This window comes from Cetorhinus maximus, chromosome 21 (assembly GCF_964194155.1).
Source record: "Cetorhinus maximus chromosome 21, sCetMax3.hap1.1, whole genome shotgun sequence".
Lineage (NCBI taxonomy): Eukaryota > Metazoa > Chordata > Chondrichthyes > Lamniformes > Cetorhinidae > Cetorhinus > Cetorhinus maximus.
Window position 1 is genome coordinate 84,099,525 of NC_135899.1, and position 27,867 is coordinate 84,127,391.

At 40.9% G+C, this 27,867-nt stretch overlaps 1 protein-coding gene across 1 annotated transcript in view; it reads right to left on the minus strand.

Annotated features, from left to right (window-relative positions):
* Positions 1-27,867, minus strand: part of kdm1a (lysine (K)-specific demethylase 1a) — a 65,129-nt gene that overhangs the window by 15,998 nt on the left and 21,264 nt on the right. Inside the window, exons 5-17 of the mRNA XM_078567321.1 lie at positions 24,885-24,963; positions 24,377-24,469; positions 23,555-23,661; positions 21,715-21,796; positions 20,627-20,721; positions 15,282-15,299; positions 11,105-11,247; positions 10,521-10,611; positions 6,644-6,778; positions 5,389-5,462; positions 4,643-4,754; positions 3,278-3,410; positions 234-421 (exon numbers count right to left, since the gene is read on the minus strand). Coding sequence (XP_078423447.1) covers positions 234-421; positions 3,278-3,410; positions 4,643-4,754; positions 5,389-5,462; positions 6,644-6,778; positions 10,521-10,611; positions 11,105-11,247; positions 15,282-15,299; positions 20,627-20,721; positions 21,715-21,796; positions 23,555-23,661; positions 24,377-24,469; positions 24,885-24,963 — 1,350 coding nt within the window. The remainder of the gene's footprint in view (positions 1-233; positions 422-3,277; positions 3,411-4,642; positions 4,755-5,388; positions 5,463-6,643; positions 6,779-10,520; positions 10,612-11,104; positions 11,248-15,281; positions 15,300-20,626; positions 20,722-21,714; positions 21,797-23,554; positions 23,662-24,376; positions 24,470-24,884; positions 24,964-27,867) is intronic.

Genomic DNA, 27,867 nt, shown 5'->3' on the forward strand with positions numbered 1-27,867 from the left:
ACATCAGCAGTTACCCAACTACCACACTCAGAGTAATAGGATCCACTGATGTATTTCCGCGGAAAATTGCAGTGAGCCAAAATAAATCAAAAAAAGATAACCAAGCAGTAACACTAGCACTTCATACAGACACTTCTAAAAATTTTCCCTTCTCACATTTTTGATTATTCGATTAATGTTTTTACAAGGACTGATCTCACAATTCCAGAGGGCCGAGCTTAGCGCTGTCTTACCTTGTTGAGATTTCCAAAGCCCATACGCTGAATGGCAGAAGTTTTCCACTCAGGAAGGGGAGGCACAAATTGAACGGCTGGTGGCTGCTGTTTCAACACACCCAGCGGGAGTGTGCATAAAACCGCATCACACTTGTAAATGAATGTCTGGCTGTTTGAACGAGTATTCTGAGCAATGACTTCACATCCTGAAAAATATTTGTACAATCGTAGCAATAATTAGCTGTAAAGAACACAGGGAGCAACAAAACCAGAAAGATTAATTAAAAAAAAGTAACTCTGCTCAAGTTACTCATGATTGCAGTCAGAAGTGGAATAAATCTTCTAAAACCAATATTATAATTTTCTTTCTGCACGCAGTCAACTGCAAAACATCTCGCCACACGTTCTAGGCACAGAAGGTGCAATATTCCCTGTTCTTGTCAAGAAAGTTTATTTTACTTCAGTTCGCAGCAGGGCTTCCATTAGCTTTCGATGAATAATTTACTTTGGGGCCCCCAGCCCAAGAATGGAGTTACTGTAAATTACAAACTTACAAGTAAACTAAAATAGGATTTTTTTGTTTTTTTTAAATAACATTTTAAGACAAGATTGAAATTCCAAGAAACTAAGTTAACAATGTTACGGGATTACCGCTTTCAATTCAGAGACTAGAATTTCAAATCCAGGTTTAGTGACTTCTCTTCCTAAATTGACTGATCAACTTGCAGGAGACATCAAGTCTGCTATCTAGACTGTTTGGCCCTCCAGTCTGAAAAAGGTGCAGAAATATGAGAAATTACTTTTCTCAAGCACAATTGTTTAAAGAAGTGCTTCCAATGTCATTAAAAAAAAAACATGTTGCAGAAGTTTAAAATTTTATTTTGTCAGAAGTTGGGCCTGCAGACAACTGGAAAGGCTGATTGGGCCACGCTGATTTAGAAATCTGTCTTGTTTCAAAATGGTAAAAAAAAACAATGTATTTTCATGATTTACTTATGAAAGTCTGATAGCTGGCCAGCTTGGCACTTCAAGATTGGGTTACTGCTTGCTGAAAGCAGCGTAGCGTCTCATGCAATGCCACTTCAAAAGGTAGGTTAAGTTATTTTTCTAGGTGCACCATTTCACCTGTGCTAGTTGTAATGAACAGCCAGGTATTACGAACAATTTCATGGGTATGAACATGATCAGAAAAGCCTGGCAGGCAGACTGTGCACCTTTTTTTGGAACACATTAGTGATTGGCAGCTTAAATTTTGAAAGATACCCTTTCAATTCTCCTTTGTCCAAGCTTACATTTCAAATTAAGGGCAAGGGAGATATGTAACTGGGTCCAGTGACATTGATTCTTCAGCTCCCATTTTGTACTGCTGAAAAGGCAGAGAAAACTTATGAATTGAACTTTCTAATGAAAGCATTTCATTAAGGACGCAAATTATTTAAATTACTACAGAAAATTCCTAAAGATTCCAAATCTTCATTGTTTTGACTAGATTACACTATCTGTTAAAACCTGCTCTGTTTAGTCTTATCCCTGTTTAATTTAATAATAAGCCTGATTCTTAATTTGTAGCCTGAAGTACAAGGCCTATCATATCATCTATTCTTAAATCACACAGGTTCAGGATTAGTGGTACGGCATTTTACTTCCAGTGACTACTCATTGTTAATCCTGCAACACATTAACTAAGACTGCTTCCTTTATGGAGGTTACATTTCCGTTTTTAGTCTTTCCAAATTATCAGGAACAATTAAAAAGCAGTCATATAGGGTATTTCTAGAGTATTTTATCTGCCAGTGGAGGAAGCTTTACAATATCTTTTTTCTTCTTTTAATGGCATAAACTAGGTTCGCCATGAGGATTACATAGTATTTACAGCACAGGAACGGGCGATTTGACCCAAAGGGTCTATGCCCATGTTTATGATCCAGTCAAGCATCCTCCCACCTTACTTCATCTCATCCCAACAATTCAGGATCTAAATATTTTGCATCTCAAGTTGTGTACCATCTACCCACAATAAGCAAATAAATACAAGAACAACCCCTGAAATTAAGTTGAAGTATAATGTGAAACACAACTTAATCAATACAGTACAAAAACAAAAGTTGCTGGAAAAACTCAGCAGGTCTGACAGCATCTGTGGAGAGAAACAGTTAACGTTGAGTCCAGATGACTCTTCTTCAGAACTAAAGAGAAGTAGAAATGTGGTGAAATATAAGCTGTTTAAGGGGAATGGGACAGGTGAAGCTGGACAGAAGGCCTGTGATAGGTGGAGGCAAAGTAAAGATTGCAAAAGATGTCATAAACAAAAGGTCGAAGGGGTGTTGATAGTGGCTAAAGGAGATGCTAGTGGTGACATTAAGAGTAGAAAGCAGAATGAGCAATTGACAGATGGCCCTAGTGGGGTGTGGTGAGGGGAGGGGACAGTGTGGGAGCAAGAATTAAAATAGGCTAAAAGGTGGGGATAAAACAATGAATGGAAATAAATTTTTAAAATAATAGAAATAGGTGGGGGAAAAAAATGTATATATAAAAATTTAAAAATAAATATTTGGGGAAAAGAGGATCCAAAAGGAGTAAGGATAGAGGAGAGAGCTCATGATCTGAAGTTGTTGAACTCAATGTTAAGTCCAGAAGACTGTAAAGTGCCTAATCGGAAGATGAGGTACTGTTCCCCCAGTTTGCATTGAGCTTCACCGGAACATTGCAGCAGGTCAAGGACGGACATATGGGCATGAGAGCAGGGTGGTGTGTTGAAATGGCAAGCGACAGGAAGGTCTAGGTCATGCTTGCGGACAGACCAAAGGTGTTCCGCAAAGCGGTCACCAATTTGCGTTTGGTCTCTCCAATGTAGAGGAGACCGCATTGGGAGCAGCGAATGCAGTAGACCAAATTGAGGGAAGTGCAAACGAAGCGCTGCTTCACTTGAAAGAAATCAATATAGTTTCTGCCTCATTGACTTTACCAGCTTTAAAAGTATCATGATAAAACCACAGGATGTTAATGTTTTCAACACTAGAATTTATCACAAATTAACTGACGCAGAATTCGCACCAGCTGACCTGAGGCAGTATAGCGGACTTGTCGAACAGCTGTATTCAATTTAATGTCAAGACCTTCTGCAAGTGCCACAGGAACACAAGAATAACCGTTCCGTACTGTTAAGTGACTTCCTGTGAATTCAAAGTCATCGTCCTAAAGAGAAAACAAATAGGATAGGATAGCATAAGATTTAATGAGCATAAGAGCTGTAACATTTAATTTTATTTACTTCAGTTGTACAAGTTCCACAAGTAACAGCAAATTAAAATTTCAAGCCTCCGATTGCTCCTTTTCATCAACCATTCGAAATTTTTACATGTAACTATACAGTAGTAACAAAGAGCACACTAGTATACATATCCTAAATAGAAAGCAACAACTTGCACTTATACAATGCCTTAAATATAGAAAACGTCCCTAGGCACACTACAGAAGAATAATCAGGTCAAAGCAGTCACAGTGACAACTAATTTATCATGTTTTGTTGGAAAATATAGACAAGTGAAAGTTGAGATAGAGGAGGAGTGAGTTATCTGAGACTAGGTGGAGAGAGAAATTGGCATGCAGTACTATAGATTAACAACTGCATAGAAAGACTTGAAAAAAATAGGACTGTTTTTGTTAGAAGAGATTCTGTAGTGATTTGATAGAGGTGTTCAAAATTCTGAAGGGTTCAGACAGAGTAGACATATAAACATATGGTTCTTCTTGGATGAGGAGTCAAGGAAAAGGGAACAATGATGCAAGATTTTTAACAAGACATTGAAGACAAAAAAGAAAGGGAATCTGTTTTCTTTTATATAAAAACACAGAAGGTGAGGCTGTGGAATACACTTCCGGAGTTCATAATTGAAGCAGAGACCATGGTCAACATTTAAGGTTGGGTTTTGTAGGTGGGTGAAGAAAAGGGAAATAGTGGGATATGGGGTTAGAAACACTGCTCATATGGAGAACAAATATCAACATAAACTGGTTGGGCTCAGTGGATCATTTCTATTTAATCTACCTGCTCAGGAGATTGCAAAATATCTCAAACATAATTCAAAGAGTTTTTCCAGTGTCCTAGGCAATGCTCTTCCCTGAAGTTATAAACCGTTCAGCGACAGTGCAGACACTGAGCAGCCATGTACTTCCGGGGGTCTTCAATTAATTCCAATGTAGCCAGTGACTTCAGGCCAGCTTAGTCATCTGACTTTGGGAAGTTCCAAGTGGTTCAATATGTAATGGATAAAGATTATATAGCACACACATCATACATACATCACACACGTATACACATATCATACTCTGGAAATAAAACGGATTCATACATCAGCCACATCAGTCATTGCTACATTAGTCATGGTTAATGCCTAATGTGCACTGTATATTAAATATCTATTCACCTGGTCCCAATGCTTCAACGAAAGTGTGGAGAGAGGTGTCGCATTAGCAAATTCCAAGTTGGCAAAATGCCAATCCAGGATCTGTCGGTCCCTTGATGACAGGTAAACGTCACTACAACATGTAAAAACATACTTCAAAAATAATTCAACACTTTCTCTTCATGTTTCCTAAAGTATTAAAAGTTACAGTACACCGGAACAGAGGTTCTCCAAGTGTGGGCCATGAGGGTCCTCCAAGTGGTCCACAGCAAGGTGTAAAATGCAAGTCACTGACGCACAACGCCACGGCTAAGACCATACAAGAGAACAGGCCAGAACCCTCAATGCCACAAAAAGGCAGCAAAATATTTATAGTTTCCATAAGTCCTCGTTAATTCTGATGAGCTTTTTTTTTTGCAGTGGCAAATGAAAGCAGTTGGGGTAGGACCAGTAGATGGTCTGCGGTGTTTTTTTACCCCACCTAAGTGGTCTGCAGATGAAAAAGTTTGGGAACCACTGCACTAGACCATCAGCACTTTACAGTGTTTAGAAAAACGTGCAATTTCAGACTCATCCTCTAAAAAGGTAGATCGTGCATTGTTCACAGCTGTGCACAAAATACAACATCCCAACTGCATCACAGTAATTAAAACTTGTCACTTATACCGGGTCACATGTGAAACAATCTGACCAACAACCAGCATTGTGCTGGTAAGCTACTAGCATTTAATTTTAAACTAGTAAAATCTGCCCATGAATGGAAATACCTGGGTGGGTTTGCTTCTAATTCCTGGAGCTTCTCCTCAAGCTTCACTTGAGATTCTGCAAGCTCATCATACTCCTGTTACAATTTAAATCAAATGAATGTGTCAAGTGATGATCTCATAAAAAAAATCAATGCTATTGAACAGTATAATAAAATTCTGTCTCTTCACCTTTGGAACTGGGTTGGAATCCAGCCCAGGCCGATGGGATGAGAGTCCTTTGCTGACAGTTCAGAATCCCAAATGATAGAAGATTGAACCATTTCAGTCAAGCTTCTATTGGCTACAATAGCATCAAGCTCTGTCCCAAAAGCTGGTCTTAACCCAATCATTAAAATCAATCTTTAGTTCACTAACAGTAGTTGCTTCATTTTCCATGTCAGCACTCCTGTGATCTCTCCCAATCTGAGGAGCAGCTTGTTCTGTATTCAAATATTTATGGACTGGGTTTGAATTATACCCATCACCCAATACCATTCCGCTTCACTTCTCTTGCTGCTCCCCGGTCTCAGTGAATGACTCTTATGACTCTTCATGACAAATTTGGGGGGGGTGGGGGGGTGATGGGACAAACTAGCCAAGAATGTTAATTTACAGGACAAACATCTCAGTTCTGATGTGCGGCCGAAACATTATTCTTCTTGTTTGATTAACTGGTAGTATCCTGGCTAGTTCATTCACAATGAAAAATGCTACTTCAGGCTCAAAAACATAGCTTTCATGTTTCTAAGCTTCCAGTGAATGCATTTCAATAACGATATGAATAGTTTTTCTAAGCTTCGTGTTATATTATTAATATTTCCATTACCGACATAGCAAAAACAAATTTACAGTATTTGAAGTTAAGAACAATTATTTAAATAGCTACAATCCTATACAAACTCTGAATCATAGCATACAAGATGGGCTGGGCATTCTTCTATGGGTGCAGACAAGCAGAAAATATGCAAACAGCCACCAGCAAGTGTTTATTAACACAGTGCAGAACTATACCTGCGCCATCAGAAGCCATTATTATTTTTAGACAGCTTTCTAAACAGCACGCAGTGACAAAAATAATTTTTTTTTTTAAAATGGAGTAACATTCAAATCAGATCATTACACCATCCGCTCCACATCCACGCCAAATTCCAGGCTTTACTGCCTTCAAGAGACAGGGTGAAAATAAAAAGGAACAACCCCCCCCCCAACCACCACCACCACAAAATTCATACAAGGGAAATAAAAATAGAAATCCCCACACAAAAAGAAAGCTCACCTTGCATAATGCAGTTAGGTCTCTCAATTTACTTTTCACCAGAAATTCTGCGGTGATGTCGCGAGGGGGCTTCACTTCAGAGGCTTCCTTATACTGCTGGTGTAGCTCTTTTATTTTTTCTTTCAGCGATACCATCTGAGTTAAAAAAAAAAACCAAAATATAAAAATATACAAAAGACACTGGTGATCATAAGATAACCCTGTGAAATCCTTATAAATGTCATTGTCAAAACAACCTTTAATCTATGATAAAAACAAAACAAAAAAAAACATGCTGTAAATACTCAGCAGGTCAGTAGTGTTTGTGGAGACAGAAACAGAATTAACATTTCAGGGCAATATTATAGAAATTGCAATTCCTTTCTGTACACTTTCTCCTCCACAGAGAAGATAGAATTATGCATTTCGTGATGTTGCAAAAACTAAAATATATGTATATTAAATTAAAATACTAAATCACATAGCAAATGTGTTAAAGATCCTGAAGCAGGATAGCTTTATCCAGTTATCTCAAGCCTGGACAACTATAAAATAACTTTAAAATGGCAAAACATTCCAGAAATCTGAAATAGAAGCAGAAAATGTATCAGCACATTTCTGATATATCTGGAATATCTGATGTAGACCCTCATTCAGAACAACCTATTCTGGAAAAGGGACTGCATTCCAAGCATTAGCCTTTTTTCTTTACAGGTGTTAAAATAGAGCCTGCTGTGGATTCCCATTTCATTTTTTCATTTATATTTCACATATCCCTGAAAGAGGGTTTACAAAGGATGGTGAGAGAAAGTCAATCACTTTTAACAAGGATGTATTGCTCTTCAAACGTTGACTTAGTCAAACAGCTGCAATTACTGCTAATATATGCGATGCGAAGTGTTGCTGTCCTCTGCAGTTCAAAGATAATCAAAGAACAGTCTCCAGCATTACACAACATGCAACAGATTTTCTGAACAATATATTTCAATACATGGTTGTGAATACATGGCATTCTTCCAGGTAATTCTGTTTTTATATTTCAATACATGTTCCATTACAGACTACAATTCACAAACAACTTGACCCATTCTCTAAAATTTATGCGCAAAATATAAGACCAAGCATTTACACACTGCAGTAATTTACAACCAGAACGTCAGGTCTGCAATACTAATAACTATCAGCAGCACCATCACAGGGTAGAAGATGGTACTGCAGCCCTACATAAAATTTAATCACAAAGAGATCTTACAAAGACCAGGATTGATTTCTCTGTAAATGTGAGTGTTATTAGAATACTTAAATTTCCACATTTGGCACAGAACACTTCTGCAATGAAGATGCACATTTAAAGAAATGCTGCAATTACAGACGGTGCATTCACAAGAATAAATAATATTTTCTTAATGAGAGAGATTACATATCGGACGTGGGAAGGAACTTTAGATCAAGGCCAAGCAATACAGATGCTTGCTGTGGTTCAGTTAGTAGGACTCTCACCCAAGTCTAAATGTTGAGGGTCCAAGTTGCGCTCCAGAGACTTGAGCACATAATCCGGACCAACAAGCCAGAGCAGTTTTGATGAAGTGATGCACTGTTGAAGGTTCCAGTTTTGGATGTGATACTCGAGACCCCAAGAGCTCTCTCAAACAGAAGTTAAAAAATCCCTTGGCACTATTTCAAAGAAAAGAGGGGGAATGCACCTCGCCATTCTGGACAATATTTATCCCTCAACCAACACCGCCCAGGACAGGTCATCTTGTTTCTAGGTTGTTGCTGCTTGTGGGGCTTTTTGTGCAAATTGGCTGCCATGTTTCCTACAATCCAACAGTGATTACATTTCCAAAGTACTTAATTGGCTGTGAAGTGCCTTTGGACAATCTGAGGCAGTGAAGCATGCTATGCTATATAAATGCAAGTCTTTATTCTTTCTGCAGTTTAAGTTTAAAAAAAGCAGAGAATTCCTCGAATCTTCCGCAGGAGCAGCTAACTACTTACAAACAAATTCTCTTCAAAAGGAACTGCAGGCAGCAGTTGAATGGATTTTGGGTACAGTACGTACGGTGTGTTTTCATTTGAAGGTCTTATAATTAGTCAATCATTCTTCTTATATTATCCTCCATGTAAGACTGTTCAAAACAGATCAACTGAAAAATTTATGTGGGTAGCATGTTTAAGGAAGTGGTCACACCACAGATTAGGAGCATGCAGGCAGAGAGGGGATGTGACTGCCAGGCAGTCAAAGAGAAGCAGGCAGGTAATGCAGGAGTCCCCTGAGTCTATCTTGCGTGCTAATCAGTTTTCCATTTTGGATACTGGGGGTCACTCATACCTAAAGGTTCTTTGACAACGTTTTTCACCCAGAGGGTGGTTGGAATCTGGAACACTCTCTGAGGGGGTAGTAGAGGCAAGAACTATCAACATCTATTAAGTATTTAGATGAGCACTTGAAATGCCATAGCATACAGGGCTACGGGCTAAGTGCTGGAAAATGAGATTAGAATAGATAGGTGCTTGATGGCCAGCACAGGCATGATGGGCCGAAGGGCCTGTTTCAGTGATGTATAACTCTATTACTTCAAGGGGATTTGGACAGACTTAGTGAGTGGGCAAAAACATGGCAGATTGAATATAATGTGGAAAAATGTGATGAGAAACAAATGTGCAGAGTATTTCTTAAATGATGAGATTAGAACGTGTAGATTTACAGAGGAATGTGGGTGTCCTCATTAATAAGTCACTTAAAGCTAACATGCAGGTGCAGCAAGCAGTTAGGAAGGCTAATGGTATTGTCTTGCTTCAATTGTATAGGATGGAGGTGTCAGCTGTGGCTCAGTTCATAGCACCCTCACCTTTGAATCAGAGGGTTGTGGGTTCACGTCCCACTCCCGGAAACCAAGAACTGTGATTGTACTCCGAGGTGTCAGCTGTGGCTCAGTTCATAGCACCCTCGCCTTTGAATCAGAGGGTTGTGGGTTCATGTCCCACTCCTGGAAACCAAGAACTGTGATTGTACTCGAAAGAGTTGCAATCTGTGACTGTTGATAACTCGAAAGAGTTTCAATTGTATAGAACCTTGGTTAGACTGCACTTGGAGTAGTGTATGCAGTTTTGGCCTGTTACCTTAGGTAGAATATTGTTCCCATAGAGGGAGTGCAATGAAGGTTCACCATGCTTGTTCCTAGCATGGTGGGACTGTGCTATGAAGAGAGATTGAGGAAACTGGGCCTGTATTCTCTAGAGTTTCGAAGAATGAGAGGGGGTCTCATTGAAACCTACAAAATGCTTAAAGGGATAGACAGAGTAGATGCAGGTTAGATGTTTACCCTGGATGGGGAACCCAGAACCCAGGGACACAATTTCAAAATAAGGGGGAAGCCACTTAGGACCGAGATGTGGAGAAACTTTTTTTTACTCGAGGGTTATGAATCTTTGGAATTCTCTACCCCAGAGGGCTGAGGAGCTCAGTCACTGAGCATGTTTAAAACAGAGATTTACAAATTTCTAAACGCCAATGACAAAGGAATCAGGGGATTGTGTGGGAAAAGGGCATTGAAGTGGATAATCAGCCATGATCATACTGAATGGCAGAACAGGCTCGACGGGCTGAAAGGCCTACTCCTGCTCCTATCAATTGCCCTTTTGCAGAAAGGTATAAAGTATTTGGGTGTAGTGTGGCAATGTAAAAGTAGTACATTTGAGGCAGTGCAACATTTTCATCTAGAGCATTTGAACTTTTGACAAATCAAAATACAGGACAAGGCTAAAACCACCCACTGTTTAATAAGTACTGGGAACTTTCTGAAAAATGGGATTTAATGTTAAAATGTCCAACTAAAGGCAATTTCTTTTTTGTATTTCTAGTTTCTAGATAAAGTTTAAAACAAGTTCAAAGTACCTTATTAAGCAACTCTTTCAAATCCTCTTGTGTTTTCACTATTTTCTTCCAGTGTTCAATCTGTTCATCCTTCACATGTTTCTCTTGCAGTCTGACAAGGTTTCAAATCATTGTTTTAATATAATCAATGCTCTGGGGTTTATTGCTGTTACATTATATTTATATTATCTTAATAATTACATAATGGCATAGTTCAAAATTACTTCATTGGCTATAAAGCAATTCGGGACATCCGGAGGTATGCGGAAAGACGCTGTATAAATATTTCCTTTGATATTCATTATGTTAACCTCACTACCTCACCTACCGTACAATTATTGAAGAATACTTGAGGTGAAAGGCAGGTTCTGAAAGACTAGACATTTTTAAACACATCTTTTCCTTGGACCAAGAGCATGCCAACAAAATAAGATGCACATTATAAATGAGAAACATTGCTTGCTGAAGAAACCAATAATTGGTGATGACTTGAAAATACAGTTCACAAGAAATGATTGTGGATATTTGTTATTTAGACTGGCTGGATGACTTAATGCAGTAATGCATGCCTGAGTGTTAAATATATTAAAAGATCAAATACTTACTGTATGACAACTTCTAACGCCTGTCCTAATGATACAGGCTTGTTGTTCAGATAGTTGAAGTCCAACTGATGACTGAGGTAAGATGTGGCCTCCAGCAAACGATTGAATTCCTGCTCCACCATCTCATCTTTTTCTTTGGGAACCTGAAAAACAAGTAGAAATATTGATGTTACCTAAAACAGCAAAGATAGAATCATTTATTTATGCAAGAATACACAACAGCCACATCAATAACACCAATATCTCTAGTTAAATTAGGGTTGAGCAGTGCTTTATGCCTATGGGGTTACACACCCAAAAAAAAGGCTACAAATGTAATATCTTTTAGGAGAGATCCAAGCTTTCAGAAACAAGTCCACCCCAAGCAAAGACTTGTCTCATTTTGAAGTCCCTGAAGCATCAAAAGAATATCCTCACAGGCCTAAGTGCATGGTGATCAAGGAATGCTGAAGGTGAAACAATAAATAGCCGCTACCAATATACATTCTTTTTTTCTTTGGAGTGCACGGTCCCTTTAATCCTTTTATTTTGCTCGGCCCAACACCTGTGGCAACTTGAAAGGAACCAACCTGTATGCGGCCTGTACAGGGACATTCATGCATGTTGCTGCGTAGCCACGCAGCTAGAGGGAATGTTAGTCCTCACCACTTATACTGGACGCACTGGTATCAACACGATTTTTCCCCAATACACATTATGTGATATTTCCATCAAATTCATGGGAGGAGCGAGTTCCATTGTGAATTTGCCACACATGGAAACTGAACTGTTAACCATGCGAGAATGTCAAAGCGGGGTCCACAAGCCAGTGCGAACATTTCGTTGGAAGGAAATATCCAGGAATGTGTTAAACTTGTTGTCATTCTATTTTTGCCTGGGGCAGATAAATGAATCTTCAGCTGTTATTTAGGTTTTACTTCGGGGTTGACGTCAACAGCAAATGATTAGCATAAGTCCTAGCCCACAAAGCGTGGAGGGCTTTTGCCACCACAATCCTAACCTAGACATACATGCTCATCAGTTTGTCCTAAGGTGCACATTGGACATTAAAACCTTAAAAAAGCAAAATCAATTCGCCCTGGAAGAAGGACAACACTGGCCACCATAAACTATGACAAACCAGTAGGCCTCACTGAGGTTTACGTTCTTTTAAGCATTCAGATGAGCAGTTTAAGAATGTTAGCACTAATTATTAATCTGCATAATTTATCCAATGTATCTCCTTAAATAAAAACTAGAATTCTATTTGGGGTAAAAAAAGACAATGAAGACAGAAAGAATATTAATATTCAACAACTTAGTGCAGTTATTACGTCCCAATGAAGTGCATTCAGACCAGTGAATCGCTTTGTGTAATAAACGCTCCCTCCTATCTTATGGTTGCACTCATCTAAAAATATCTCAAATGCTTGATGCGTTCCATGTTAGTTTGTTGAACTTGATTTACTAGCGGTTAATGTACACCATGCTAAAAGTTTGAAGTACAATGAAAGCATTGTAAACTATTAAATTAAATTCAAAATTATAAAGGGTTTTGACGGAGTAGATACGGAGAAATTGTTTTCACTGACAGGAGGTTCAGAAACCAGAGGATGCAGATTTAAGATCATTGGCATAAGGACCAATGATGGCAGATGAGGAGACTTGTTTTTCTTTACAGAGTGAGTTGTGAGATCTGGAATATACTGCTTTAAAAGGATGGTGGAAGCAGATGCAATAGGAAACCTGATAAATACATCAAAAGGAAAGATTTGCAGGGCTATGGGCAAGGAGTGGGCAAGTGGGGCTAATTAGATAATCCTTTAACAGGAACACTGGGCTAAATTGCCTCCTTTTGTACTGTATGATTCTATTATAAATTCCTATGTTCACATAGCATCTGCCTTTATAAATTTGCCAGGCTCCAATTACATTCTCCCACTGTTGTGGCAACATAGCTCCTCAGCCATGTCTTCCCTAGCTTCTTAGTAGAACTGTTCAGAAACATCTACATTCCAATCGATACTATTTATGATTCTCAAGCTGCCATGAGTTTTGCTATTTAACTAAATATAAAAGCAAAGTAAATAAAAATAAGGACAGAATGTATGAGTTTAAAACAAGGGCGGACGATACGAAACCTGGTGGGAATGTGAGCGATGAGGAGGGTGTTAAGAGGCTTCAAGGCGATTTAGACAGGTTGAGTTAGTGGACAAATACATGACGAGAGGATTCGAGTACAGGAGCAGGAATGTCTTGCTGCAATTATACAGGGCGTTGGTGAGACCACACCTGGAACACTGTGTGCAGTTTTGGTCTCTTTATCTGAGGAAGGATGTTCTTGCTATAGAGGGACTGCAGCGAAGGTTTACCCGACTGATTCCTGGAATGGCGGGACTGACATTGGAGGAGAGATTGAGTCGGTTAGGATTATATTCGCTGGAGTTCAGAAGAACGAGAGGGGATCTCATAGAAACCTATAAAATTCTAACAGGACTAGACAGGGTAGATGCAGGAAGGATGTTCCCAATGGTGGGGGAGTCCACAACCAGGGGTCACAGTCTGAGGATACGGGGTAGACCATAAGACATAGGAGCAGAAATTAGGCCATTCGGCCCATCGAGTCTGCTCCGCTATTGAATCATGGCTGATAAGTTTCTCAACCCCATTCTCCCCGTAACCTTTGATCCCCTTACCAATCAAGAACCTATCTATCTCGGTCTTAAATACACTCAATGACCTGGCCTCCACAGCCTTCTGTGGCATTGAATTCCATAGATTCACCACTCTCTGGCTAAAGAAGTTTCTCCTCATCTGTGTGATGGGGTAGACCATTTAGGACTGAGATGAGGAGAAAGTTCTTCACCCAGATAGTGGTGAGCCTGTGGAATTCGCTACCACCGAAAGTAGTTGAGGCCAAAACATTATGTTTTCAAGAAGGAGTTAGATATAGCTCTTGGGGCGAAAGGGATCAAAGGATATGGGGAGAAAGCGGGAGCAGGCTATTGAGTTGGATGATCAGCCATGATCATAATGAATGGCAGAACAGGCTCGAAGGGCCAAATGGCCTACTCCTGCTCTTATTTTCTATATTTCTATAATGTGGAAAAGTGTGAAGTTATCCACTTCAGTAAGAGAAACAGAATGGCAAGGTATTATTTAAATGGTGATAGATTGGGAAATGTTGATGTACAAAGGGACCTAGCTGTTCCTGTGCACCAAACACTGAAAGCAAGCATGCAGGTACAGGAAGCAGTTAAGAAGGCAAATGGTATGTTGGTCTTCATTGCGAGAGGACTTGAGTCCATGAGCAAGGGTGTCCTGCTGCAGCTGTACAGGACCTTGATGAGGCCATACCTGGAGTGTTGTGTACAGTTTGGTCTCCTTACCTAAGAAAGGATATATTTGCCATGGAGGGAGTGCAGCAATGGTTCACCAGACTGATTCCTGAGATGGCAGGGTTGTCATATGAGGAGAGATTGGACCAACTAGGTCTGTATTCACTGGAGTTTAGAAGGAGAGGAGATCTCATTAAATCATATAAAATTCTGACAAGGATGGACAGGCTGGATGCAGGGGTGACATTTCCTCTGGCTGGGGGATCTAGAACAAGGGGGTCACAGTCTCAGGATATGGGGTAGACCATTTAGGATTGAGATGAGGAGAAATCTCTTCACTCAGAGGGTGGTGAACCTTTGGAATTCTCTACCACAGAAGGCTATATATTTATTGAAGTAGTAAATAGATAGATTTCTAGACTCTAAAGGCGTCAAAGGGTATGGGAAGGGCGCAGGAGTACGGCACTGAGATGAAGGATCAGCCGTGATCATATTGAATGGCGGAGCAGGCTTGAAGGACTGAATGACCTACTCCTGCTCCTATTTTCTATGTTCCTATATCCATAGCCCTAATCACATTATAACTTGCTTCATCTCAAGTCTACAACTGGCTTTCACACTTCATTTGCCATGCCATGGGAGACAGCTATAACTATATCGTTCATTGTAGTTCAGTCAGATGAGGTTTCTGCAATCTGAGGATTATTATATTGCAAATCATATCTACATTTATTTTCAATTATCCAAAATGTTAACATTTTTCAAACAATTGAACTGATTTTTCTTTCTCCCCATAATTACTTCCTGCTTGCTATGAGGTTTCATAACATATGCCCATTAATAGAAGTAGAAATACGTACGTTGGTGCATCTTTCTCCCTGGATTAGGATCAGATTCCAAACATCGGGAAGTGACATAGAAAAAAAAAAGTGGAGAAAGGTCATTAGTGCCTTGACCCAGTGGCCACAATTTTGAAGTGTTCAACCTTTAAAGAAACAAACTTGCATTTAATCTCTAATTAGTCCCACAGTGCCTTATTGTGGATCTCAGGATGGCTCCAAATGCTTCACCTACAATGAATTACTCAGAAGTGTGACCACTGCCGTTATGTCAGTAAATACAGTAGCCATTTTGCTTACAAAATAGTAATGAAAATGAATGAGCAGTTAACGTCTTTTTGGTAACCTTCATTGAGAGAAGAATGTTCAGTAGCATACTGGAAGAACTCGCTGCTCTCTCTCGAATCACGCTAATGGGTTATTAATGCCAACATGAACTCTGAAAGATGACATCTCCACCAAAGTAACAGTCTCTCAGTACTGTACTGAAATATCAAACTACAATAGTTGCTTGGATTCTGAACCCGGGCTTAAATCCATAACCTTCTAATTCAGAGGCAAGCTCAGAGTCCATTTATAATGCAAAGAGTTCTCATTCTTTCAATAAGTATGCACAACTTTTTTTTAATTCATTCATGTGATGTAGGCGTCGTTGGCTGGGTCAGCATTTATTGCCATCCCTAACTGCCTCAAGGTAGTGGGGTGAGCTGCCTTCTTGAACCGCTGTGGTGTAGGTACACCCACAGTGCTGTTGGGGAAGGGGTTCCAGGATTTTGACCCAGCCATAGTGAAGGAATGGTGATATATTTCCAAGTCAGGATAGTGTGGGGTTTGCAGGGAAACTTCCAGGTGTTGGTGTTCCCTGTGTCTGCTGTCCTTGTCCTTCTAGATGGTAGAGGTCGTGGGTTTGGGAGGTGCTGTGTCAGGAATCTTGGTGAGTTCCTGCAGTGCATCTTGTAGATGGTAAACGCTGCTGCTACTGTGCGTCAGTGGTGGAGGGAGTGAATGTTTGTGGATGTGGTGCTAAACACATCAGGCTGCTTTGTCCTGGATGGTGTCAAGCTTCGAGTGTTGTTGGAGCTGCACTCATCCAGGTAAGCAGAGAGTATTCCATCACACTCCTGACTTGTGCCTTGTAGATGGTGGACAGGCTTTGGGGAGTCAGGAGGCCAGTTACCCGTTGCAGGGTTCCTAGTCTCTGACCTGCTCTTCTAGCCACAGTATTTATATGGCTAGCCCAGTTCAGTTTCTGGTCAATGGTAAGCCCCAGGATGTTGATAGTGGGGAATTCAGCGATAGTAATGCTACTGAATGTCAAGGGGCGATGTTTAGGTTCTCTCTTGTTGGAGATGGTCAGTGCCTGGCACTTGTGTGGCACAAATGTTACTTGCCACTTGTCAGCCTAAGCCTCGTCATTGTCCAGGTCTTGCTGCATTTAGACATGGTCCACTTCAGTAACTCAGGAGTTGTGAATGGTGCTGAACATTCTGCAATCATCAGCGAACATTCCCACTTCTGACCTTGTGATGGAAGGAAGGTCATTGATGAAGCAGCTGAAGATGGTAGGGCCCAGGGCACTACCCTGAGGAAGTCCTGCAGTGATGTCCTGGAGCTCAGATGACTGACCTCCAACAACCACAACCATCTTCCTTTGCGCTAGGTATGACTCCAACCAGCAGAGAGTCTCCACCGCTAATTCCCATTAACTCCAGTTTTGCTAGGGCTCTTTGATGCCACAGTGGGTCAAATGCAGCCTTGATGTCAAGGGCAGTCACTCTCACCTCACCTTGATAGTTCAGCTCTTTTGTCCATCTTTGAACCAAGGCTGTAATGAGATCAGGAGTTGAGTGGCCCTGGCAAAACCCAAACTGAGCATCAATGAGCAGGTTATTGCTAAGTAAGTGCCACTTAGTAGCACTGTTGGAGAACCCTCTATCAATTTACTGATGATCAAGGGTAGGCTGATGGGGCATAAATTGACTGGGTTGGAGCGTCCTGCTTCGTTTGTACAGGACATACGTGGGCAATTTTCCACATTGCCGGGTAGATGCCAGTTTTGTAGCTGTACTGGAACAAATTGGTTAGGGGCATGGCAAGCTCTGGAGCACAAGTCTTCAGTACTATTGCAGGAATATTGTCAGGGGCCATAGCCTTTGCATTATCCAGTGCCTCCAGGCATTTCTTGATATCACATGGTGTGAATCGAATTGGCTGAAGACCGGCATCTGTGATGTTGGGGATCTCTGGAGGAGGTCGAGATGGATCATTCACTCGGCACTTCCGGCTGAAGATTGTTGTAAATGCATCAGCCTTATCTTTTACACTTATGTGCTGGGCTCCCCCCTCATTGAGGATGGGGATATTTGTGGAGCCTGCTCCTCCAGTGAGGTGTTTAATTATCTACTACCATTCATGACCGAATGTGGCAGGACTGCAGAGCTTAGATCTGATCCCTTGGTTGTGGAATCGCTTAGCTCTGTCTATCACTTGCTGCTTATGCTGTTTGGCATGCTAGTCCTGTGTTGTAGCTTCACCAGGATGGCACCTCATTTTTTGTTATGCCTGGTGCTGCTCCTGGCATGCCCTCCTGAACTCTTCATTGAACCAGAGTTGATCCCCTGGCTTGTTGGTAATGGTACAGTGGGGGATATGCCAGGCCATGAGGTTACAGATTATGTTCGAGTACAATTCTGTTGCTGCTGATGGCCCACAGCAGCTCACGATTGCCCAGCCTTGAGTTGCAAGATCTGTTTGAAATCTATCCCATTTAGCATGGTGGTAATGCCACAATGCACTGCATGCCAGGAGAAAAAGTTCAGCACAAGATTAACATTTTTTATTTTGCATCCCATAATATTAAAGTTTCCCAAGTCAGATATTACAATAACTCTGAAGAAATCCAGAACCTTCCAATGTCAATATCAACTGTACCATCAACAGAGCATGAGTTATACCAAGAACAGGACATCCTCATTCACCAGAAATCTCAATCTCTTTGGCTCTTAGCAAATATTCTGGCAATGAATCAATTAGTAGTATTGTATACTAAACAGGCCAGTCAATACTACTGAAATTTCAGTTATCATCATCTTTGGTCATCTCACTGTCTTGAATGACTTTGTTAACTGCTATATCTCAGGGCCCTAGATTCCACCCCGAAATTCAGAGCAAACTGAGTGTAGGAATTCCTGAAGTAGTTTATCAAAAGCCCTAATGACAACTAACAAGCAATTGTACAATATTTTCTAAAATTGAATATCAGAAAGTCCAAAGCTTTCAATATAACGCATGTTAATGATGCACTTGATGTTAGGCTTTCTATCCTAACAACCTTACTTGTCACATCAGCTAAACAGAAAACACTCCATGGAAATATACAAAACTGCAATGTTTCCGAACTACATGGAATCTTACTCCTTAGATTCTGATAAGTCTAGGCAAATACATTCTCCCAGGGTATCCTTCAGAGAAGGAAATCTGCCGTCCTTACCTGGTCTAGCCTACAAATAACTCCAGACCCACAGCAATGTGGTGGACTCTTAAATGCCTTCTGAACAAGGGCAATTAGGGATGGGCAATGAGTGCTGGCTCAGTTAGCGACGCCCACATCCCATGAACGAATAAAAAGAGATACACTCCCAAATTTTAGGTTAACAAACAGTACAACATTGAAACAACAGTATTAAATAGAACTAGCCAACTTTCCAGAGCAGTTTCACCACAATACTATTAACCTGACCTACAACAGCAAACACAACTTTAAGTAAATTTAAACTTTGATCTTACTCGCTTTACTTCCTAAAGGTAAAATTAAAACAAATAGAATGGCGAAGGGAAGGCTAAGAGAGCAATGGTAAACTTAAATTTATTTGAAACTGTGTTTTCTGTTGTAGGCCTACCCAAATCTTTTCCTACACAAAAATTAAAACACTTCACTTACCAGTCAGCTTCTGCCACCCTCTAAGGCAAAGTAGCCCACTTGACTGGCACCCCCTCCACCACCCAGGCACAGTGGCAGCAGCGTGTACCATCTATAAGATGCACTGCAGCAACTCAACAAGGCTCCTTCGACAGCACATTCCAAACCCTATCACATAGAAGGACAAAGGCAGCGGATGCATGGGAACACCACCACCTGAAAGTTCCCGTCCAAGCCACACACCATCCTGACTTGGAACTATATCACCGTTCCTTCACTGTTGCTGGATCAAAATGCCAGAACTCCCTCCCTCACAGCACTGTGGGTGTACCTGCACCTCATGGACTGCAGCGGTTCAAGACAGCGGCTCACTAGCTTCTTCTCAAGGGCAATTAGGGGTGGGCAATAAATGTTGGCCTAGCCAGTAATGCCCACATCCTGTAAACTATTAAAACGTTTTTAAAAGGCTCCCACCTCCCATTGTGGAGTCATTTACAATTTCTAACATTGGTCTTTGGTAACAAAATCGTTTATCAACCAGTCAAAAGGTAAAAATTAGCATTCACAAACACAGTCAGGTCAGCCTCATGATAAAACAATTTTAAAAAAGGTCTGCCAAAGGCAAATAAAATAATTTATAAATTATTTACAGAAATTACAAGGCTTCATACAGGAAATAGTATGTTTACTTTATAGCTTCAAAACACAAATATCCAAAAAGAAATAGAACACTCAAACATCTATGCAAGTGAGGCTTAAATAAAGTCCAAGAACCTTCAAACTCACTGCTTTACTTTTAGAAGTGGTAATTTGGGACATTTTGATGTTAGGCTGATGTTTGAGGAGCGTGACCCATATCATTGCCTGCCTCATATAGCAGGCAAACCACATGAACACCAATATGCCTGCTGTAAGTGGTGGAGACTGTACACTCATTATATCAATATAAAAAGAGTGTCAACATTTACAGAAAGAAAGGACTCTGGGTTCAGGCAAGTGTTAAAACTTGAATGCTCTTTACGGTACAAGACTTTAAGTTTGGAGTTATTTTCAGCTATGTTTACATATGATCATCCCTCTCCATTCTTTCCCCCACAACACCTTCATTTTCATTAGGATGACAGGTTAGGGCCCATATCTTCTAGTCTATCAACCTGACTCTTTACCCAATCACTAGGAAATGTAAGATTGTGGTTTGAAGTAACCAGCTGCCAATTTTCCTAATTCCCACTAGGGAAGCACTGTCATTCAGTCAAATTCTTCCATAGTAGAATGGCTGGGATTGGGAACCCCTCGCATAAACAAACATCCTTTCGCTCCATAGTGCAGTATACACAAGATCTTTAATCAATGATAAATTCACCGTAGCTACATGGAGTAAAGCAAGTCTAACTATTAAACAATCTGCGTAGTACTTGTAATCGTAACTCATTATTTTAAGACTTACAGCCTGCCCATTTGCCTCATATAGGGGACACTTTTGTTTTATTTTGGCCAGCTCCATGTTCACTTGCTTGCTGACCACTGCCATTGGGTTTCCACCTGCAGAATAAAGGGATGAATAGTTATCTTTGTTAGAATTTAACACCACCACAGTGAACATGGAGAAAAATAGACTGAAAAATAAAAATACCCAACAACATGTTCAATATAAACTTACACAAATTATGTGGCTAAGTGTCCAAAAATCTCCCTTCTCATATTACCAATGCAGTCTAGGTTCTCACTCCTGATTATGATCCAGTCACCTCTGCTCGAAAGGATACCTCTGCCCTCCATGACCAAATAAGCTAATAACATTCAAACATGAAGAATGGTCACTCTGAAGAGGTACCGGAAATATCCGTGGGACAGCAACAAGACAAATTTTGTATTAACTATTTTCATAGGGAAGGGGAAGAGAGAATAAGAGAACAGCAAAGTAGAGGAGAACAAAACTGAGAGAGATTTTCTTTGGTTAGATCCCATTTGGAGTACTGCGTCTAGTTTCGGCCACTGTTTCTCAAGAAGGACATATCAGTCATGGAAGGGGCACAGTGCAGATTCACCAGAAAACACCAAAACTGAAAGAGTTAAATTTGGAGGACAGATTGCATAAATTTGGTTGTTATCCCCTCAATTTAGAACGTTGAAGGGAGATCTAATTGAAATATTTAAAATGATGAAGATAATTCAATACAGAGAAACTATTTCCTGTGATGGAGAAAATCAGCAAAAGCAATCTCAAAATTGCAGCTAGGCCATTTCGAAGTGAGATCAGGGGGCATTTCCTACCCCACATAAAACATCATGTGAATCTAGAATTGTCTCCCCAAAAGGCTATGAATGCTGGGTCAATTGAAATTTTTAAGACTGATATAGGGATATGGAACAAAGACAAGGAAAATGAGAAAGACACAGATCAGTCGTGATCTCAAGAGATGTTACAGGTTCAGTCAAGGATCTGACAGACCTACTTCATTCCCATTTCTTCTCCCATGTTTAGTCTCCTCCCAAAAATGAAAAAAAATCATTTTGAAGTCATGCAAAGCTTACCAAGTCCTGTCACAACCATGGCCCCCAAGTCAGCAACGTAGTTTCCTTTCCTAAATGTGGCTACTCGCCCTCCAACACGATCCTGCAATTGAAGTGATTACGAAGCAATAAGCATGTTTATATGTATACAACATAATAAAACTGATGAGAATTCACACTCCTGATTTGGATTCATCGTTGTGAGCGTTTTTTGAAATCTTTGGAATTCTGTACCAGAGAGAGCTGTGGAAGCTCAGTCATTGAGTATGTTCAAATCAGAGATCGATAAGATTTCTAGATACCAATGACATCAAGAGATATGGGGATAGTGCAGGAAAGTGGCATTTGATGTAGGTGATCAACCATGATCTAGTTGAATGGGAGTGCAGGCTCGAGGGGCTGAATGGCCTACTCCTGCTTCCATGTTCCTATGTGTCACACCTGCACATTATCACCACTGGAGAGAGATCCATAAGCTCTGCCCCATTCCCTATAACCATGCCTGCAGCATTACTAATACACACAGGGGAGTTGGCTTAGTCTAGATTTTCCATGGCCAAAAGCACAGGAAAGTCCTTGTATATGGAAACATTGGGTGGAATTTAAAATTGTCTTGCTGGCAGGAGCCTCACGTCACCTCCATTGGAGAAGGCCTGGTGGTATTAAGTGCCCAGGCATTTAAGTGGCGGAAATCCTGCCCCCGAGAGCTGCCAGTTAGAGGTCGGCAGCTCTCCACTGTCGTCACTGCCATTACGAGTAGTGGCAGCTGCCAGCAACGCACCCACCAAAGGCCCAGGATCAACAAAGGACCACAGGCCATGTGAGAGAGAGCTGGGTTGGGGCGGTGGAAGGGAGGGGGATTGGCTTTCAGCAGGATCCTCCCTTCCCAATGGCGGGTCCCTCAATCAGGCATTTGAGTGCCTTTGAATGAGGGACTCCCCCAAGAGCCTGCAAACAGGGTTTGCTTTTCAGATTCGCCATGTGGTGACTTCCCTGCTGTCACTGGTTGAATACCAGCATTGTTGGGATGAGGCCCTTAAGTGAGCATTAAAGGCTGTCCCCATAAGCCTTCCCGCCCTAGACTTAATCAGGCGAAGGCAGGAAAGCAGCAGGGGTCCTCACACTGCACCCTCTCACCTGATTAAATGCTGCCCCCCCACCCCCAATGTCCAAACTCACCTCAGGGGGTAGAGACATTCAATTCCGCCCATTAATTCTGTTTCTTTCTCCATAGATGCTACCTGACCTGAATATTTCCAGTATTTACTGTTTTCATTTCAGATTTCCAGCAACCATAGTATTTTGTTTTTGCCTTATTATATTAAACATTGAGTAAACTTCTGGTGAACATGGGTCTTAGGTCTTAAATATCTCAGGCAGATTAATTCCAGAGGCCAGTTAAGTATACATATGTCACTTGTTTTATATACAAGTCTGCAGGCCAAAAAAAAACGCTCTGTCCTCCAAAGGACAGAAGTCGCACCTGCAGCACACCTCCCATCAGTGAAGCTATCTACTGGAGTAAAATTTTTCTTCCATTTCATTGTCAAGAAATGGGAAAAGCTGAATCATTAAATAATTGTCCACTTGTCATCTCAAAAATAGCTACTTCAAAGAATGCTATAGGCTCAATGGCACCAGGATGATTTTGTTCTTGCTAAAAGTACGAGCAAACAATATTTTTAAACCATATCTGTGTACTTAACTTTGACTTTGAAAAAAAACCAGTAGGTCAATTGTGAAATTCATTTTGTTAAATAAATTTTTATTTCATCCGTCTCTTATGCTACAGATGTTTAGGTTTCACAAACTTCTCCTGCTAGGTTTTCTGCATTAGTGAACAAAAAAAAACTGGACTTACTCTTGCCTCCAGGACTGTGACATCCATTCCAAAGCTCTGCAATTGGCGAGCCGCAGCCAGACCCGACACCCCTGCACCAATGATTATCACCTTCCCTGTCTTCTTTGCTGTGAAGCATAATTTTTTTCCAGTTACTAAACAAAGGGAACATAGATCAACAGCATAGCCCAAGATCATCCAAACTACCAGAGCACCCTAACTTTATTTAGATATTCTAATTAATTTGGAACATCTTTTGGCGCTATTTTCTCACCACAGTGAACTCTTTTCCTTGGTCACCAGTTCCAACCTCCCTCCCTTGTCATTGCAGTCTGGTTCAGTCTGAGACAATCTTGCCATTCTAGCTGATCCTGAGCTGTGTTTCTGACTCCATACCCCCCCATCACTAAGATTACCTACTACCACCTCCATACCATCACCCATCCCAGACCCTGCCTCAATCCATCAATTGCTGAAACCCCCATATTTGTTATTTCCAGACTCTACTATTCCATTTTTTTTTGCCTGTCCTCGCCAACTCCATAAACTTGAGCTCATCCCAAATTCTCCTGCCTATATCTTAACTCACACCAGGTCCCATTTCCCAATCACCCTTCTGTTCATTGATCTAAGTTGGTTCCCGGTGATTAAAATTCTTGGTTCCTGGTGATTAAAATTCTTGTGTTCAAGTCTCTCCACAGCCTTGCCCCCATTCCTATAATCTCTGCCAGCTCTACTACGAAAAATCAAGCAATACTGGGCAATATAATTAGGTGTCATTAGCGTTCTTTTTAGAATGGACATCGTAAAAAAAAACTGTTAAGGTATTAGGGAATTACTTACTTGGAAGTGGTTTCACCCGTTTGTAGATGCCAAAGTTAATTAACCCATGGCGCTCCAAATAGCTGTGTATCCTGTGAACTAGTACAGCATCGCCTAAGACAAAGAGGAATTAACAATGTGTGGCTGGACAAACTGGATTACTGAAATAGATCTCACACACACAAACAAAACAGATTTTTCCATATAGAAAACTACATACATGCTTTAATATTGATCCAGGAAAGCACTGTATATCAGTTTCACATGAGTTTATTATTGTTCTGGAAATTACCGGCTCCAATTGCGGCCTAGACAATCTAACACGCAATTGAAAATAATCTGACAAGTAAATGAGCACTTTTCGTCCATATTTAAATTTTGCAATAAGTATTTTCAAACCATTTTATATTGTAAATGAGTAAAGCATTTTCATTAGTCACAGATTGATACCCATTTGAACATCACCCCAAATTCAGAAAAAGCTTTGTATGTAACCTCTTGCAAGCTCACTTATAGTAATCGCACTTACTGTTATATGGAGATTCCAGTTGCTGATGAGTTACCTCAAAGGTCAACTGCACTTTAGGGTTGTCCAGCCAGAGCTGCAGCTGTTTAAATAGGGAAAAAAAGTGATGAATAATTGCACTTCAAATTAACTTATGGAAATGTATTCTAGGTTGTCAAGAGGACAATGCCAATAGCTGCCCACAGAGTTTTCATAGACTTTTGTCCAGACCTGCTGCCACTGGGCTTCTGATACTCTGTGGAGGGCATTGTGCTGTATTTGTTGTGTCTGCAAGCAGGGCAAGCAATAAGGAGGCTCTTCAACCAGTCAGACTGAGGGATCCTTGCAGACACACAGAGTCTAAACTAGGGAGTATAAATTAGATTTAAACCATGTACTGAAAGTGAAATAAAAGAGAGGAAACAAAAATGGGATAGAGAGAAATAAAAGGGACAAATAAAATCAAACAAAAAATTCCAAGTTATTAAATTTTAAAGGAATGAGACTCCATGCTTGTAAAATTAAATTTTCAGGGGCAGAGGGGTTGTTTGGCAGTAATAACATGCGGTTAAAAATTCACTTACATTTGAATGGAACAGCCCTAACTTTTCCTGCTGCACTTAAGTAGTGGGTAAGTACCACAAAGTCACCTTGATTTCAATGTTGAGTCTATCAGCAATGTATTATTACAGCATAGCCTGTGGAGGAACAGGGTAACTCTGAACACAAAGTCCAGATTTCCGCATTTAACTGTGCAGGTCCGTAATCCAGAAATTGCTGTCCAATGTACTCCATAATAATGGTAAGCATCATTAGCCTCACCATCATTCTCAATACAAAAACTGAGCCATTAATATACTCAGCCATGTTATCCATTTTCCTACCATAAATTGTATTAATAGTGACAGATTTCAATAGTAATCAGATTTCTGAAAACAAGGGTTGATTAGCAGCATTCCAGAATTGGATTAATGGGAAATGAAAATAATCTTTTAAAGATCAATAGTTTGTTACAAGATTTTGCACAAAAGTAGAGTGTCAATAAGAGTTACCCATTCCATAATGTACTGTTAACAAGTCTGCATTCACCGGAATTCAAATCCTTCAAGCAAAGGACTTTGTGTTTTCCAGGTTGAGGGAGGAAATAAATTAACACATTTATGGTACATGGAGATAACGGGAATAAGTAGGAATCAACAGCCAGAAATAATACAAAAATAGAGAATTAACAACACAGCTATTATTGGTTCATACAAAATTCAGCAATTTGTGATGAGAAGACACCACAACATTCAATTCTTCAAAGATTGCTGGTCAATTTGCGCCATTCCAGCATTACCGTCAACAAAACCAAAAAAATGCAACCCTTCCATGAGTGTCCCAATTGAAGATCACCAAAAGTCAAGAAATTGCTGAATTTACTACATTAATGCAAATTAATTTAGGACTGGTAATTCATGTTGTAAAGACCCTATTAATGACCTGATTTATCATCCAAACATGACACTCAGCCTCAGAGGCCCAGAAATGGAACAATGAAGATGTGGAGTTGCATTCCAGCAGGGAGTGAATTGCTCCTAGAGGTTTTAAATATTTTTTTCAATCTGTTTTAGCAGAAAAGGTAATTTTGGACCAATGGGTCCCAAAGCTTTTGTCCACTCGAAGTTTTTTCACATATCATTTTTGGTCTGTGGTAGATTAATTGGTAGAGATTGATTGTTCTGATTAGTGAACACCATTATCGTGATATCGTGCAACTACCAGAATAGTAGAAGGCAAACGACATAGATCCTGGTCTTTATGCAAATAGCAATTCCTACGGGCTGTAACCTCCGACTAGCGTTGGAAAGTGCTGGCACGCAGAAATTAGAAGAAATAAATATGTACTTACATGGTCTGGAAAATTGGGTGGCCACTTCCATTCGCCGGAGCTGCTTGGGGCCTGCAGCGAAAGGCTCCTCGCAGGCCCAGTGAAGTGTAGCTCCAGCCAATTCAAGGAGGTCACTGGGGGAGGGGTCCCGAGGTTGGGGGAGTGGGGGACTGGAGGGTCCAAGGTCAGAGGATGGCTCCAGGGTCGGGGGGGGCGGTGTGTCAGAGGTTATGGGGAGGTCGGGGGGAGGATCCGAGGTTGGGGGAGTGGGTCAGGAAAACAGACCATGTTTTCTAACAACAGTTCTAATAACAATAGACAGAGGTCAATTCACAGTCTTTAGTAGGGGTCAGGATATCCACAATAAGTGAGAGATTGAATAGGTTGGGGTTATTTTCCTTAGAACAAAGAAGGCTGAGAGGTGGCTTGATTGAGGTGTACAAATTTATGAGAGGAATAGATAGAGTGGACAGGATAAAACTGTTTCCCTTGGTGGAGAATTCTAGAACCAGGGGAGAGTCCAAGGTCAGGAGTGGGTGACTCCAATGTTTGGGAGGGGGCTTCCGAGGTCGGGGGTGTCTCAGAGGTCATTGGGGGGTGTGGGGGGGGGGGTGTCAGAGGTCATGGGGAGGTCAGGGTCCCGAGGTTGGGGGAGTGGGTCAGCAGAGTACAATGGGGGTGGCTCCAGAGGTCTGGGGGTGAGGTCAGGATTTCAAGGTCGGGGGGGGGGGGGGGGGGAGGAGGAGGTGGAGTTTGGGGGATTCCCGTGAGGTCAGCCAGGGCCTTTACAATACTTACCCAGAAATTAGAAGATTAGAAGAGGTTTTAATTTTCCCAACTTTTTCTGGGTAAATATTGGTATAACCCAGGCTGAAACATCCAAAGTTTGCAATTTAAATCACATTTTCAGATGGTTCCCAGCACAGTGTAATTGACCAGAGGAAGTTAGCGCTTCTGGGCAATTGCCATGCAAACCTTTGCCTGGGAAGTTGCCAGAGGGATTCCCCAGCGCACCTTTGGGGTATCCCCCAAATCCGACACTGGGGAGCGTGGAATTTACGGGCCATGTTTTCTGAAAACAGTTCCACTGTTTGACCTCTGTAGACAGAGGTCAAATCACAGTCTTTAGTAGAGGTC